At 47.1% G+C, this 14,224-nt stretch overlaps 1 protein-coding gene across 1 annotated transcript in view; it reads left to right on the forward strand.

Moving 5' to 3' along the window:
- tnksa (tankyrase, TRF1-interacting ankyrin-related ADP-ribose polymerase a) overlaps positions 1–13,914 on the forward strand; it is a 158,061-nt gene extending 144,147 nt beyond the window's left edge. Inside the window, exons 17-27 of the mRNA XM_024431113.2 lie at positions 819–928; positions 3,535–3,723; positions 4,731–4,983; positions 5,184–5,263; positions 9,311–9,431; positions 9,740–9,837; positions 9,986–10,060; positions 10,213–10,318; positions 10,471–10,657; positions 10,852–11,008; positions 11,526–13,914. Of these exons, the coding sequence (XP_024286881.2) occupies positions 819–928; positions 3,535–3,723; positions 4,731–4,983; positions 5,184–5,263; positions 9,311–9,431; positions 9,740–9,837; positions 9,986–10,060; positions 10,213–10,318; positions 10,471–10,657; positions 10,852–11,008; positions 11,526–11,612 (1,463 nt within the window). The 3' untranslated portion in view covers positions 11,613–13,914. The remainder of the gene's footprint in view (positions 1–818; positions 929–3,534; positions 3,724–4,730; positions 4,984–5,183; positions 5,264–9,310; positions 9,432–9,739; positions 9,838–9,985; positions 10,061–10,212; positions 10,319–10,470; positions 10,658–10,851; positions 11,009–11,525) is intronic.
- Positions 13,915–14,224: the final 310 nt, after the last annotated feature.

Here is a 14,224-nt window from a genome sequence, read left to right on the forward strand (position 1 = left end):
GTTTGAAATATCCAATAAATGTTGTTCCACTTCAGGATTGTGTCCCACTTGTTGTTGATTCTTGACAAAAAAATACAGTTTTATATCTTTATGTTTGAAGCCTGAAATGTGGCAAAAGGTCGCAAAGTTCAAGGGGGCCGAGAGGAGCAGTGCAGAGAGGAGCGGGGCAGAGAGGAGTTGAGCCGAGAGGAGCGGTGCAGAGAGGAGCGGTGCAGAGGGGCAGAGAGGAGCAGTGCAGAGGGGCAGAGAGGAGCAGTGCAGAGGGGCAGAGAGGAGCGGTGCAGAGGGGCAGAGAGGAGCGGGGCAGAGAGGAGTTGAGCAGAGAGGGGCGGTGCAGAAGGGGGCAGAGAGGAGCGGTGCAGAAGGGCAGAGAGGAGCGGTGCAGAGAGGAGCGGTGCAGAGAGGAGCGGTGCAGAGGGGCAGAGAGGAGCGGTGCAGAAGGGCAGAGAGGAGCGGTGCAGAAGGGCAGAGAGGAGCGGTGCAGAAGGGCAGAGGGGAGCGGTGCAGAAGGGCAGAGGGGAGCGGTGCAGAGGGGAGCGGTGCAGAGAGGACCCGGGAGGGGCAGAGGTGACCGGAGGGGCTCAGGGTGGAGAAGAGGCCTCATCACACAACGGCATCTCTATTTCTGCTCAATTTCTTACACAATAAATGACTGCAGTGGCATAGGGTCACTCTATGAAGCTGAGCTTGTTTAAGACCTTGAAAGAATAGTGAAAAGAAAAGAGGGAGAAAGAGGCAGAGAGGGATTGAGATGGAACACCAGCCATATGGTGCCACGCTATATTAGCCCATTGTGTGTTTGCTTCCACCCCCACCAGCTGGCTACAATAACCTGGAGGTAGCAGAATACCTGCTGGAGCATGGAGCTGATGTCAACGCCCAGGACAAGGGGGGTCTCATCCCCCTCCACAACGCTGCCTCTTATGGCGTGAGTAACTCTCTTCTCCATCCCATGGAGCCCAACAAGTATTGACTACTTTATTATTTCTAACGCCAGAATAGTTTACTGAGCCAATCAGAGCTCCTCTCTACTCCTGTTCCCCCACATAGCCTCTCTGTGCTTCCTCCTTATGACAAACACAATTTGTTGTGTTCCTGAGTGTGAGGCATTGTGGCGTGTGTGTAAATGGTGTGATGTAGAGGTCCCTCCAAGGCTGAAGGAGCTCATGAAATTTTCATGTAACACTACGTTTCATAGTTGATTTTGTAAGGAACCCTGGCGTCTCCTAGTGAGGGAGACTTAGTGGAAACACTGGCTGATATGGAGATGATACTGAGTGGTCACAAAGGAGTTGAGAGAGACAGAGCACAGCAGCACTGACAGTAAACACTATCTAGTCTACAGTAAATCAAATAGGCCAAGTAACTGTTCAAGCCACAACCAAGCCCTCTCCCAACCTAACCAAGCCCTCTCCCAACCTAACCAAGCCCTCTCCCAACCTAACCAAGCCCTCTCCCAACCTAACCAAGCCCTCTCCCAACCTGACCAAGCCCTCTCCCAACCTGACCAAGCCCTCTCCCAACCTGACCAAGCCCTCTCCCAACCTAACCAAGCCCTCTCCTAACCTGACCAAGCCCTCGTTCAACCTAACCAACTCCTCTCCTCTCCCAACCTAACCAAACCCTCTCCCAACCTAACCAAACCCTCTCCCAACCTAACCAAGCCCTCTCCCAACCTGACCAAGCCCTCGTCCAACCTAACCAACTCCTCTCCCAACCTGACCAAGCCCTCGTCCAACCTAACCAAGCCCTCGTCCAACCTAACCAACTCCTCTCCCAACCTAACCCAACCTGCTCCTCCTCCTCTTGCTGCTGCTGACATAACAGTCCTGGGTTCAGTCCAGCGCCCACCCTGCTGCCCCTTGGCATGGTTCCTGCTCCTCCTCCTCTTGCTGCTGACATAACAGTCCTGGGTTCAGTCCAGCGCCCACCCTGCTGCCCCTTGGCATGGTTCCTGCTCCTCCTCCTCTTGCTGCTGACATAACAGTCCTGGGTTCAGTCCAGCGCCCACCCTGCTGCCCCAACCTAACCAAACCTTCTCCCAACCCAACCAAGCCCTCTCCCAACCAAACCCTCTCCCAACCCGACCAAACCCTCTCCCAACCCGACCAAACCCTCTCCCAACCCAACCAAACCCTCTCCCAACCCAACCAAACCCTCTCCCAACCCGACCAAACCCTCTCCAACCCAAAAACCTCTCCCAACCCAACCAAGCCCTCTCCCAACCCAACCAAACCCTCTCCCAACCCGACCAAGCCCTCTCCCAACCCGACCAAGCCCTCTCCCAACCCGACCAAGCCCTCTTCCAACCCAACCAAACTCTCTCCCAACCCAACCAAACTCTCCCAATCAAACACAATCTCAGGGACAGTTCTGACCATTGAGACAACACAGATGGGAAACTGGGCCATTTGTTAAGCTAATAAGCATCAGGAATGGCCGTTGTTTGTTTTGTTTATGCCATTGTTTAGTCCAGCAGTGGTGTGTGGCCCCTGGGGGCATGATTAGTCCCAAACAGGAATCTCAGAGCAGGCTGCTGCTTACATAACAGTCCTGGGTTCAGTCCAGCACCCACCCTGCTGCCCCTTGGCATGGTTCCTGCTCCTCCTCCTCTTGCTGCTGACATAACAGTCCTGGGTTCAGTCCAGCGCCCACCCTGCTGCCCCTTGGCATGGTTCCTGCTCCTCCTCCTCTTGCTGCTGACATAACAGTCCTGGGTTCAGTCCAGCGCCCACCCTGCTGCCCCTTGGCATGGTTCCTGCTCCTCCTCCTCTTGCTGCTGCTTCAGCCCAAGTATCGGCCAATGTGCTGCTTTGACTGCCTGTGTGCCAGTGTGCTCTTAAGGCCCGTGGGTCGGCTGGGAGGTCTTGGCTGACCTTGACTGAGCCTTACCATCTGTATTCCGTAGGGTCACTGTGAGTGGTGATGAATGTCATTGGGCTCGGCTCATTACAACATAGTGTGTTGGAGGAGTGCGGAGCACAGAGGCCAGTCTGGCTAGCCGGCTGAGTGGGCCACGTCCACCCGGCTGAGTGGGCCACGTCCAGCCGGCTGAGTGGGCCACGTCCAGCCGGCTAGCTCAGTGAATTGTGACTCCTGAGAGTGAGTCAGAGCACAGCATATTGCTGCGATCTTAAAACGCATTGGCGCTTTCTGTAGAAACAAAATGCACTATAGTTGTCAGAATGATAGATGATATGGAGGGTTGATATGGAGGGATGATATGGAGGGATGATATGGAGGGATGATATGGAGGGATGATATGGAGGGATGATATGGAGGGATGATATGGAGGGATGATATGGAGGGTTGATATGGAGGGTTGATATGGAGGGTTGATATGGAGGGTTGATATGGAGGGATGATATGGAGGGATGATATGGAGGGATGATATGGAGGGATGTGTAAATTCTATGATTCTATGATAATATGATGAGCCATGGATTTAACTGATTCACTCTTTAGTTCATTGAATGACACATTTTTCATTCATACATTCAGATTTAGCCTAACACGTTCCTGTTTCTCCCTCAGCATGTGGATATAGCTGCTCTCCTGATCAAGTACAACACGTGTGTGAACGCTACAGATAAGTGGGCCTTCACCCCGCTCCACGAGGCGGCTCAGAAAGGCCGGACCCAGCTATGTGCTCTGCTACTGGCCCACGGAGCTGACCCTAGCATGAAGAACCAGGAGGGACAGGCGCCACTGGACCTGGCTACGGTATACACACACACACAGATATACACACACATGGATATACACACGGATGCACACTCACACATTTGTAATTACCTCAAGGAATGACCTCACTCTGCCATGTAATACTGTAATACACAACCATAGCTTGTTATGAGGTCCTCACTGATTTTAACCATGTTCTGATTATCAGAAGCTTCGGCGATTGACCTTCCATCTGATTAATGTGCTACAGTGCATTCGGAAAATATTCAAACCCCTTCACTTTTTATTACATTACAGTCTTATTCTAAAATGTTTTTATTTTAAACATGAATCAATCTACACACAGTACCCCATAATGACAAAGCAAAAACATATGAATTCAGACCCTTTACTCAATACATCTCCACAGAACAACTCTGAAGCTCTAGGAAGTCTTGGTGGTTCCAAACTTCTTCCATTTAAGAATGATGGAGGCCACTGGGTTCTTGGGGACCTTCAATGATGCAGACATTTTTTGGTACCCTTCCCCAGATCTGTCCCTCGACACAGTCCTGTCTCGGAGCTCTACAGATAATTCCTTCGACCTCATGGCTTGGTTTTTTTCTCTGACATGCACTGTCAACAGTGGGACCTTAGATAGACAGGTGTGTGCCTTTCCAAATCATGTCCAATCAATTTAATTTACCACAGGTGGACTCTAATCAAGTTGTTGAAACATCTCAAGGATGATCAATGGAAACAGGATGCACCTGAGTTCAATTTCGAGTCTCATAGCAAAGGGTCTTAATACTTATGCAAATAAGGTATTTCTGTTTTTTTTAAACCTCTTTTCGCTCTGTCATTATGGGGTATTGTGTGTAGATTGAGGGAAAAAATGTATTTCATCCATTTTGGAATAAGGCTGTAATGTAACAAAATGTGGAAAGAGTGAAGGGGTCTGAAAACATTCAGAATGGCCTGTATATGGATTACTGTGTAAATCAATGAATATCTTTACTATAGAATCCTCATTACATTGTGTCTGTTTCTTGTCTCCTCTGTCTCAGGCTGATGACATCAGAGCGCTGCTGATAGATGCCATGCCTCCAGACGCCCTGCCCAGCTGCTTCAAGCCTCAGGCCACGGTGGTCAGCGCCTCAGTGGTCAGTACAGCGGTCATCTCTCCAGCCTCCACGCCCTCCTGCTTGTCTGCAGCCAGCAGCATAGACAACCTGGCCGGGTCCCTCAGCGAGCTCACTGTGGCTGGAGCCACTGGGCCTGCAGATGGAGCCACCGGCTCCGACAGGAAGGACAAAGAGAGTACGTAAACCCTCCGACTTTTATATACAGTATATTATAATATTATACAACTTTGTCAAGCCAAGGATGGACATTTTTCTTTGACATCAACAATGATTAAAATGACCTCGCATCATACTCTTATACATATGAGAAACAGTTAGCCTGATTTGTCTCACGGTATTTAAGCAGTCTTGTCTGTTTTGTGTTTCATTCAACAGCTGTTGTAGACATGAACATCAGCCAGTTCCTGAAGAGCTTGGGGTTGGAGCACCTGCGTGACATCTTCCAGAGGGAACAGGTAAATGCACGTATCCTTGTGGTCCCTGTACGAGCCAATCACTTTCATGTTTACTGTTGCCCAATCGTACACCTCTTGTCACTCACGCCACAAACCTAAAAAGCTCAACTCTCAATCTACCTGTCATCCATGCTTTTCTGTCTACAGCTGGTCTTTTTACTGGAGCTTTCCACAGTCAGTCAGTAGTATTGACTGCCTGATCATCTCAGACTTTACCATGCTGCATGGCCAGACACTGAAATGACCCTCATCCTGTAGAGTAGACTGCCCCCACTCTTCTCTATCACCTGCTCTTCCTTTCCCTTCCTCCCTCCCCTCTCTGCATGTACCTGCAGCAGCTCCAAGTGCCCTGTATCTCCTTGTCTCCAGCAGGATAGTTTAGGCTGACCTCTTCATCCCACTGCTGATTGGTTTTAGGGGGAATGTTGGGTTCCACGCAGAGCGTTGAGAGTGTGGAGTTCCATGCCAGGTGAAAACAGGCTGGGGACACAGTAGGGATGCTGGGACGGAGAGGGCTTTCATTTTCACATAGATGAGCAGATGAATCCCTAGAGTGGGGAGCAGAGGGAGGAGGTCTGGAGAGCGGAAAAAATCAGACAGGTTTCTTTTCCTGATTGTTTAGACCGGGTCAATAGTTTGAGGCTCTTTGAGATAGCCAAGGAAAAAGATCAAATCAAATCAAATCAAATTTTATTTGACAGGTTTCTTTTTGTGCCTGATTGTTTAGACCGGGTCAGTTTGAGGCTCTTTGAGATAGTGAGGCTCTTTGGGTTTGTGAGAGAGAGATCAAATCAACATAGTTTGAGTTCCGACAATGCAGTAATAACGAGCTAATCTAACTAACAATTCCAAAAAAAAACTACTGTCTTATACACAGTGTAAGGGGATAAAGAATATGTACATTTGATACAGAGATGATATCGAGTACCATATGAGATAAGTATGTAAACCAAGTGGCATAGTTAAAGTGATACATGGGATGCAGTCTCAATGTAGGGTAAGTAACATTATATAAGGTAGCATTGTTTAAAGTGGCTAGTGATATATTTACATAATTTCCCATCAATTCCCATGATTAAAGTGGCTGGAGTAGAGTCAGTGTCATTGACAGTGTGTTGGCAGTAGCCACTCAATGTTAGTGGTGGCTGTTTAACAGTCTGATGGCCTTGAGATAGAAGCTGTTTTTCAGTCTCTCGGTCCCAGCTTTGATGCACCTGTACTGACCTCGCCTTCTGGATGACAACGGGGTGAACAGGCAGTGGCTCGGGTGGTTGATGTCCTTGATGATCTTTATGGCCTTCCTGTAGCATCGGGTGGTGTAGGTGTCCTGGAGGGCAGGTAGTTTGCCCCCGGTGATGCGTTGTGCAGACCTCACTACCCTCTGGAGAGCCTTACGGTTGAGGGCGGTGCAGTTGCCATACCAGGCGGTGATACAGCCCGCCAGGATGCTCTCGATTGTGCATCTGTAGAAGTTTGTGAGTGCTTTTGGTGACAAGCCGAATTTCTTCAGCCTCCTGAGGTTGAAGAGGCGCTGCTGCGCCTTCCTCACGATGCTGTCTGTGTGAGTGGACCAATTCAGTTTGTCTGTGATGTGTATGCCGAGGAACTTAAAACTTGCTACCCTCTCCACTACTGTTCCATCGATGTGGATGGGGGGTGTTCCCTCTGCTGTTTCAAGTCCACAATCATCTCCTTAGTTTTGTTGACGTTGAGTGTGAGGTTATTTTCCTGACACCACACTCCGAGGGCCCTCACCTCCTCCCTGTAGGCCGTCTCGTCGTTGTTGGTAATCAAGCCTACCACTGTTGTGTCGTCCGCAAACTTGATGATTGAGTTGGAGGTGAGTGTGGGTGAACAGGGAGTACAGGAGGGGGCTCAGAACGCACCCTTGTGGGGCCCCAGTGTTGAGGATCAGCGGGAGGAGATGTTGTTGCCTACCCTCACCACCTGGGGGCGGCCCGTCAGGAAGTCCAGTACCCAGTTGCACAGGGGGGGTCGAGACCCAGGGTCTCGAGCTTGATGACGAGCTTGGAGGGTACTATGGTGTTGAATGCCGAGCTGTAGTCGATGAACAGCATTCTCACATAGGTATTCCTCTTGTCCAGATGGGTTAGGGCAGTGTGCAGTGTGGTTGAGATTGCGTCTGTCTGTGGACCTATTTGGGCGGTAAGCAAATTGGAGTGGGTCAAGGGTGTTAGGGTGGAGGTGATATGGTCCTTGACTAGTCTCTCAAAGCACTTCATGATGACGGATGTGAGTGCTACGGGGCGGTAGTCGTTTAGCTCAGTTACCTTAGTTTCTTGGGAACAGGAACAATGGTGGCCCTCTTGAAGCATGTGGGAACAGCAGACTGGTATAGGGATTGGTTGAATATGTCCGTAAACACACCGGCCAGCTGGTCTGCGCATGCTCTGAGGCGGCTGGGGATGCCGTCTGGGCCTGCAGCCTTGCCGAGGTTTTAAATGTCTTACTCACTTCGCCGCATGATTCAGGCCGTGTCAGTGGCACTGTATTGTCCTCAAAGCGGGCAAAAAAGTTATTTAGTCTGCCTGGGAGCAAGACATCCTGGTCCGTGACTGGGCTGAAATTGTCCCTGCCACATACCTCTTGTGTCTTGAAAAAGCCTGTTTGGGTTGAAGGAGAGACCGCATTTCCGTTGCCTGTACACTGTTTGTCCTCAAAGCGGGCAAAAAAGTTATTTAGTCTGCCTGGGAGCAAGACATCCTGGTCCGTGACTGGGCTGTATTTGCTCAGTGACTGGCGCTTAAAAGGGAATAGCTGCACTGTTTGTATTCAATGTTACCAGACACCTTGCCCTCAGTGGTTCTGCCTTCAGTTTCACACAGTGCCACAATCCAAGGGAATGTTTTAATCATGGGAACACATCTTCCACGTTCTAATGAACTCGCACACTGAATCAGCGTATTCGTCAATGTTGTTGTCTGACCAATACGGTCCACGTGATGGAAGCAGTCTTGGAGTGTGGAGTCAGCTTGGTCGGACCAGCGTTGGACAGACCTCAGCGTGGGAGCTTCTTGTTTTTTTGTCAGGGGGATATTTGCTCAGTGAATAAAAAAATCAAGGGTCCTCCATACACAGTCACTAACACACCCCACACTCACACCACGGCCTCTACATACAGTCTCAACGTTATACTCTCTATATGCGATTGTGTGAGCGTTTGTTTATTTGTCCATATCTGAAGGTTTGTGTTTGTGTGTGGGCTGGATGATGATGATGATGATGATGATGCATGCTGCTGTGAAAAAGGATTCTCCAGTGTTGTTGATCAGTGAACATGCAGTTTAGTAGTAAATCCCTCTCTTCTCCCCATCGTCTTCTCCTCCACATGCTAAGTTTATCCCCTCAGTGGGTGGAGAGATTTGAAACAACTCACTGCAGTGTCCGGATGACTGAGGGTGGCCGAGAGAGAGGGAGAGCTCTGAACCTGACTCATGTCTTGGTACAATGGGTCATGGTAGGCTGCAAAAAGGGATAGAAGAAGGGCCCCAGCGACAAGGGTTGGAAACTTTCCGGTAAATTTCCAGAATTTTTCCGGACATTTTCCATGGGAAGTTAAGGCCGTGAATGTTGGGAATTTTGCTTAAATTCATCAAAAAGGATAGCTTATAACAGTGAACCTTTTTTGTGGGATATCGACATTTAAATGGTATTAATATTAATTTGCATATATTCCCGTTAATTCCCTCGGAAAGTTTCCACCCCAGAATATTCAGCCAAAATGCGCAACCCTACCAGCGACTACAATTTAATAAGAGATGAGAGAGAAATTAAAATGAAAAATAAATCCAAAATAGACATTTTTAATGGAATTTTAAGTGTTCTGATTTGTCATTCCAAATATCACATTAGCAGTAGACGGTGACTTGCTGTTCTCTGCACTGTTAGTGTCCCTTGGTTCTAATGATATTATGATTGGATGTGTTTGGACTGTCCGACTCCTCCCCCAATCTGATTGGCTATGTTTAGAGCAGGCTGTCCCCTGCCCCTACTCTGGTTGGCTGAATGTGCTCTGTTTCCATGTAGATTTCGCTGGATGTCCTGGCTGATATGGGCCACGAGGAGCTGAAGGAGATTGGGATCAACGCCTACGGTCACCGCCACAAACTCGTCAAAGGCGTGGAGAGACTCCTGAGAGGACAGCAAGGTCAGAGAGCCAGAGCTCAGCCAAGATTCTGCATGCTGGATCACATCCATATTCCATTCATCTTATTCCTTATTGATTTATTATTTAAGCACTTTCTTATAAAACTGCCTTATTGGCCACACTGGCTGAAGAGATTTGAATGTTTTTCAGGAGGACTGTTTTACCGCTTATGAAACAACAGATGACACTGCTGCTAACTCATACCTGATGTCTCTCAGCACAACCTCCTACTTATAGAACATCACTTGTTAGCGCTGTTACCATGGTTTCTCATTTGTTGTTATTGTGTTATTGTCTCTCTGCTCCAGGTGCTAACCCGTACCTGACGTTCCACTGTGCCAGTCAGGGTACGGTGCTCATAGACCTGGCCACGGACGATAAGGAGTTCCAGTCTGTAGAAGAGGAAGTATGTACTCTACATCATTATCTGTTTCTACAATGAAAACAATGTTGATCCACTGATGGGGCCAGCAGATTTTGGTCTTCAGACTGATCTAGGTGCCCTGTGCAGTACTCTCCTCTTTCTGACCCTAGCTGTGTGTATCTGCTTGCAGTTGCAAAGTACGATCCGAGAGCACCGGGACGGGGGCAACGCAGGTGGGGTCTTCAGCAGGTACAACATTCTAAAGGTGAGTCATAGGCACCTGGAGAGGAGACAACCTCCCAACATCTTTTTTGTCCTCAACAAACACCACTCTGTGAAAGATTTTAGTATATAGGTCATTCTATTGTCTCTGTATCTGTGAATGAGTCTGGCTGTGTGTGGTCTGTCTGTCTGTAGATCCAGAAGGTGGTGAATAAGAAGTTGAGGGAGAGATACTCACACAGACAGAAAGAGATCGCTGATGAAAACCACAACCATCACAACGAACGCATGCTCTTCCACGGTAAGATACCAGTACCTCTGCAGGCTTACCTGTCAATTCTGGTGAAGAAACACAGTGGGTTCTCTGTTATAACATCTATGCTGAATGAGAGTTGATTTTGACATCGATTTTCCTCTTCTCTTTCCTCCCCTTCTCTTCCTCTCCTCTGTCAGGTTCTCCATTCATCAACGCTATCATCCATAAGGGCTTTGACGAGCGGCATGCCTACATCGGAGGCATGTTCGGAGCAGGCATCTATTTTGCAGAGAACTCCTCCAAGAGTAACCAGTACGTGTACGGGATAGGAGGGGGCACAGGCTGCCCCACTCACAAAGACCGTTCCTGCTACCTCTGCCACAGGTCAGACTCACTCCAGACGTTCATAAATAATATGTGTGATGTATGCTGGTGTTATAATCTGTGTGGTGACGTTGTGTATTGCAAGCCGTTGTATATGGTGTTATGATTGAATTCAAGTTGCGTGTAGTATTCTGATGTGTGTTACTAGGTTGTTTATTACAGGTGTGTGTGTGTTGGGTTGTTGTGTGTTGCAGGCAGATGTTGTTCTGCAGAGTGACCCTGGGCAAGTCCTTCCTCCAGTTCAGTGCCATGAAGATGGCCCACGCCCCCCCTGGACACCACTCAGTAATCGGCCGGCCCAGCGTCAACGGACTGGCGTACGCAGAATATGTCATCTACAGAGGAGAACAGGTCAGTCTAAAAGGCCTCAGCATGCTTCAGTTCAGCTGGCGCTTAGCCAGCAAAACAACTGTTTGTCCATGTTGAGATGCTGTAGAACAGAATAGTCAGAATATATCTAAAATAACTCAAGAAGTCTGTCATTAATTGTTGTTTTTGTCGAGGAGATCTAATTCACGCAATTTTACATCTAAGATGGTGCAGTATTTCTCAAGTGAAAAAATGTGGGTGAAATTGATTCGTCGCTCGTTGAATGACAAATACTTAATTGAAGAATCCATACTGTTGACCAATCACTGACGAAGGGGCGTAGACTTCGGCTTGCCTCAAGAAAAATGTTGTGTGCACGAACAGCTGGAAAAACCCTTGCCAAAGACCAAAACTAACAAAAACGTCTCAAAATGTCGTCATAATATATGCACAAACTGTTCCAAGCTGTTTCGGATGCGAAGCCTGCAGACGCGCACACACACACCACAAACAGACCCATGACAATGACTCGTCTGTCCTGTCCCACTGTATTCCTCAGGCGTACCCAGAATACCTCATCACGTATCAGATCCTGAAACCAGAGAGCACACCCTCCCCCACAGCTGGAGCAGAACAGAAGACCTAATCCAGACTCAACCAGACTAACACACACCCACCTTTGCTGAGAGAGAACGAATCACAGAGACTGTTACCCAAATCACTACTTCACACATTCTGGGCTGAGCCGGGATGAACATCAGCCCCTTAAATGAACTCTACACCCCTGGAAGGATTTCCTCCACTACGTTTTTGTTCTATTTCACTCACTATAAATGACCGGTTCCTCATAACCACCACCATTTATTTTCCCAAATGTTTGGTTTTTATTTTTTCCTTCGTCCTTCTTTAGTGTTTACTTGAAAATGTTGCCTTCACTGGGAATTGTCTAATGTTGTCGCCTGTCTCAGAGCTCATGCTCCCGGGTCTCTCGCTCATGGTTGCCACTGGTGATTGTTGACACTGGTTACGGCCAAATAGAGAGAACCAAGCGGATAAAGTTCAGGTTAGGTTAGAGATGGGGACTCAAAGCTCATTGGTTAGCGGTAAGGCTCAGAGATAAGGACTCTTGCCAGTCTGCCTTTACCTGAATGATAGCTTCCCCAGTGAAGCATGGCTGAGACTCCTCTACTGTACCTATCACTCAGATGGATATGTAGGTAGAAATCAGGGTGGATGTACTAGTATGCAGTATACCAGCCTCAATCCCAGCCCTGTTTCTTCATCAAGCCTGGCAAGGGAAGATGTGGTACACAGACCCCAGACCCAGATCATGCGTGACTGAAAACAACCAATAACCTCTCCCTTTCCGTTGCAGCACACAAATATCAATTCTTTAGCTCATCAAACATTATACTTCATTTATCCTATTAGCTCTGTATTATTTTATTGTGATATTTCCATGATTGTTTTAAAAGATGATGTATAATGGGACCATGTCACAATGGGGACCAGACCTGGAGGTTTTTGACCCCTTTGTTTTTTTAAAGTTGAGATGATATAAGATATCCCTCTCTGGGACCATTAGGGGTTCCCTCTCTGGGACCATTAGGGGTTCCCTCTCTGGGACCATTAGGGGTTCCCTCTCTGGGACCAGTAGGGGTTCCCTCTCTGGGACCAGTAGGGGTTTCTTTTCTGTTACTGGAACTGATGGGAAATCCCTAAAGGTTTCAGATTGTGAAATTGAGTTATGTGAGAAAGTAAAGCAAGCTATGAGACATTACTATTATTAATATAACATTACTTTGCACAAGAAAACACTGAGCATCTGACTTTTCATTACCATTTCCCATCCAGTCAAACTCATCTTTTAATGGATTTGCACTTTTAAACGGGAATGATTTTTAAGTTATTTGAAAATGTAATTGAAAATAACGTTGAAAAAAAGATGTCCAGTATTGTAGTGTGTAGCAGACGATGCCTTTGTAAAGCTCACCATGTTGTTAACGGATGAAGAGTGGGCTGTATTAGTACTGTAAATTATTTTTTTGTTTTTTGGTGGGGATGAAAGGGATTTTTGTAGCTGTTTTTCCCGATCTCTTTCATGGTCACTTCCACATTCATCCCTCTACTCTGTATCCTCTTTGAGAAGTAAACAATAACTTGTCTTGCTTCCTACTGGTTTTGTCAATCATTCTCTGGGAAATAACAGTTTGAAGCAATGGCTGGTTTGATTGTCACATCCTGTAGTCTGTATTGGAGGACACTGTCTCCCTGTGTCTCCTCACTCTCACTAGCTGGGCTCTATCTGCATCTGCTGGTGTGGTACTCTGCCATCCTTGCTGTTTCAGATACCAGCTCCAGAACTGTCTGCGCTTTGACCGGGATGTTAACCTATCCATTTACTACAACCTGTGTAAGTCCCAAATACCACCCTATTCCCTATATAGTGCACTACTTTTGACGGGTTCCCTACTGGTCCTGGTCAAAAGTAATGCACTATATAGGGAATAGGGGGCTATTTGGGACTGAACCCTGGTCTTAAAGGAAAACACCACTCAAACTATATTTTGGTATTTGTTTCATTAGTCTGCTGTTGATAGTTTTGCATGTCAGCAATCAAGTTTTCAAGATATAGAACTTTCAAAATACAGAATGTGTCCCAGTATGAAGCGACTAATGAAACAGTACCAAAAGATAGTTTGAGTGGAATTTTCATTTAATCTCCACTCTTCTCTTCAGACCAACACCTGGAGAGAGCCTCGATGCCTCTTACTTACTTCCTACTACAGTTCTTATCTTGTTTTTTTCACTGTTTTATTTAGTTTTTCTGGTGCTGAAAAGATGCAGTAATGAATGAAACACTGACTATCATGTACCACAGCTGATTTGGAGACTAATGTAACACTCCTCAGTGTTGTAAAGAAGCATTAATAAAGTACATAACTGTCCAATGCCTCTTCCCTGCTACTTTTCTCACAATGAAAGTAGTTCACTGAAGATTGTTTTGTCTGAATGGCTTTTGTTGAAGTTAAATGTACATAATGTACAGTGCCTTGCGCAAGTATTCGGCCCCCTTGAACTTTGCGACCTTTTGCCACATTTCAGGCTTCAAACATAAAGATATAAAACTGTATTTTTTTGTGAAGAATCAACAAGTGGGACACACTCATGAAGTGGAACAACATTTATTGGATATTTCAAACATTTTAAACAAATCAAAAACTGAAAAATTGGGCGTGCAAAATTATTCAGCCCCTT

The sequence above is a fragment of the Oncorhynchus tshawytscha genome, linkage group LG09 (assembly GCF_018296145.1).
Source record: "Oncorhynchus tshawytscha isolate Ot180627B linkage group LG09, Otsh_v2.0, whole genome shotgun sequence".
Lineage (NCBI taxonomy): Eukaryota > Metazoa > Chordata > Actinopteri > Salmoniformes > Salmonidae > Oncorhynchus > Oncorhynchus tshawytscha.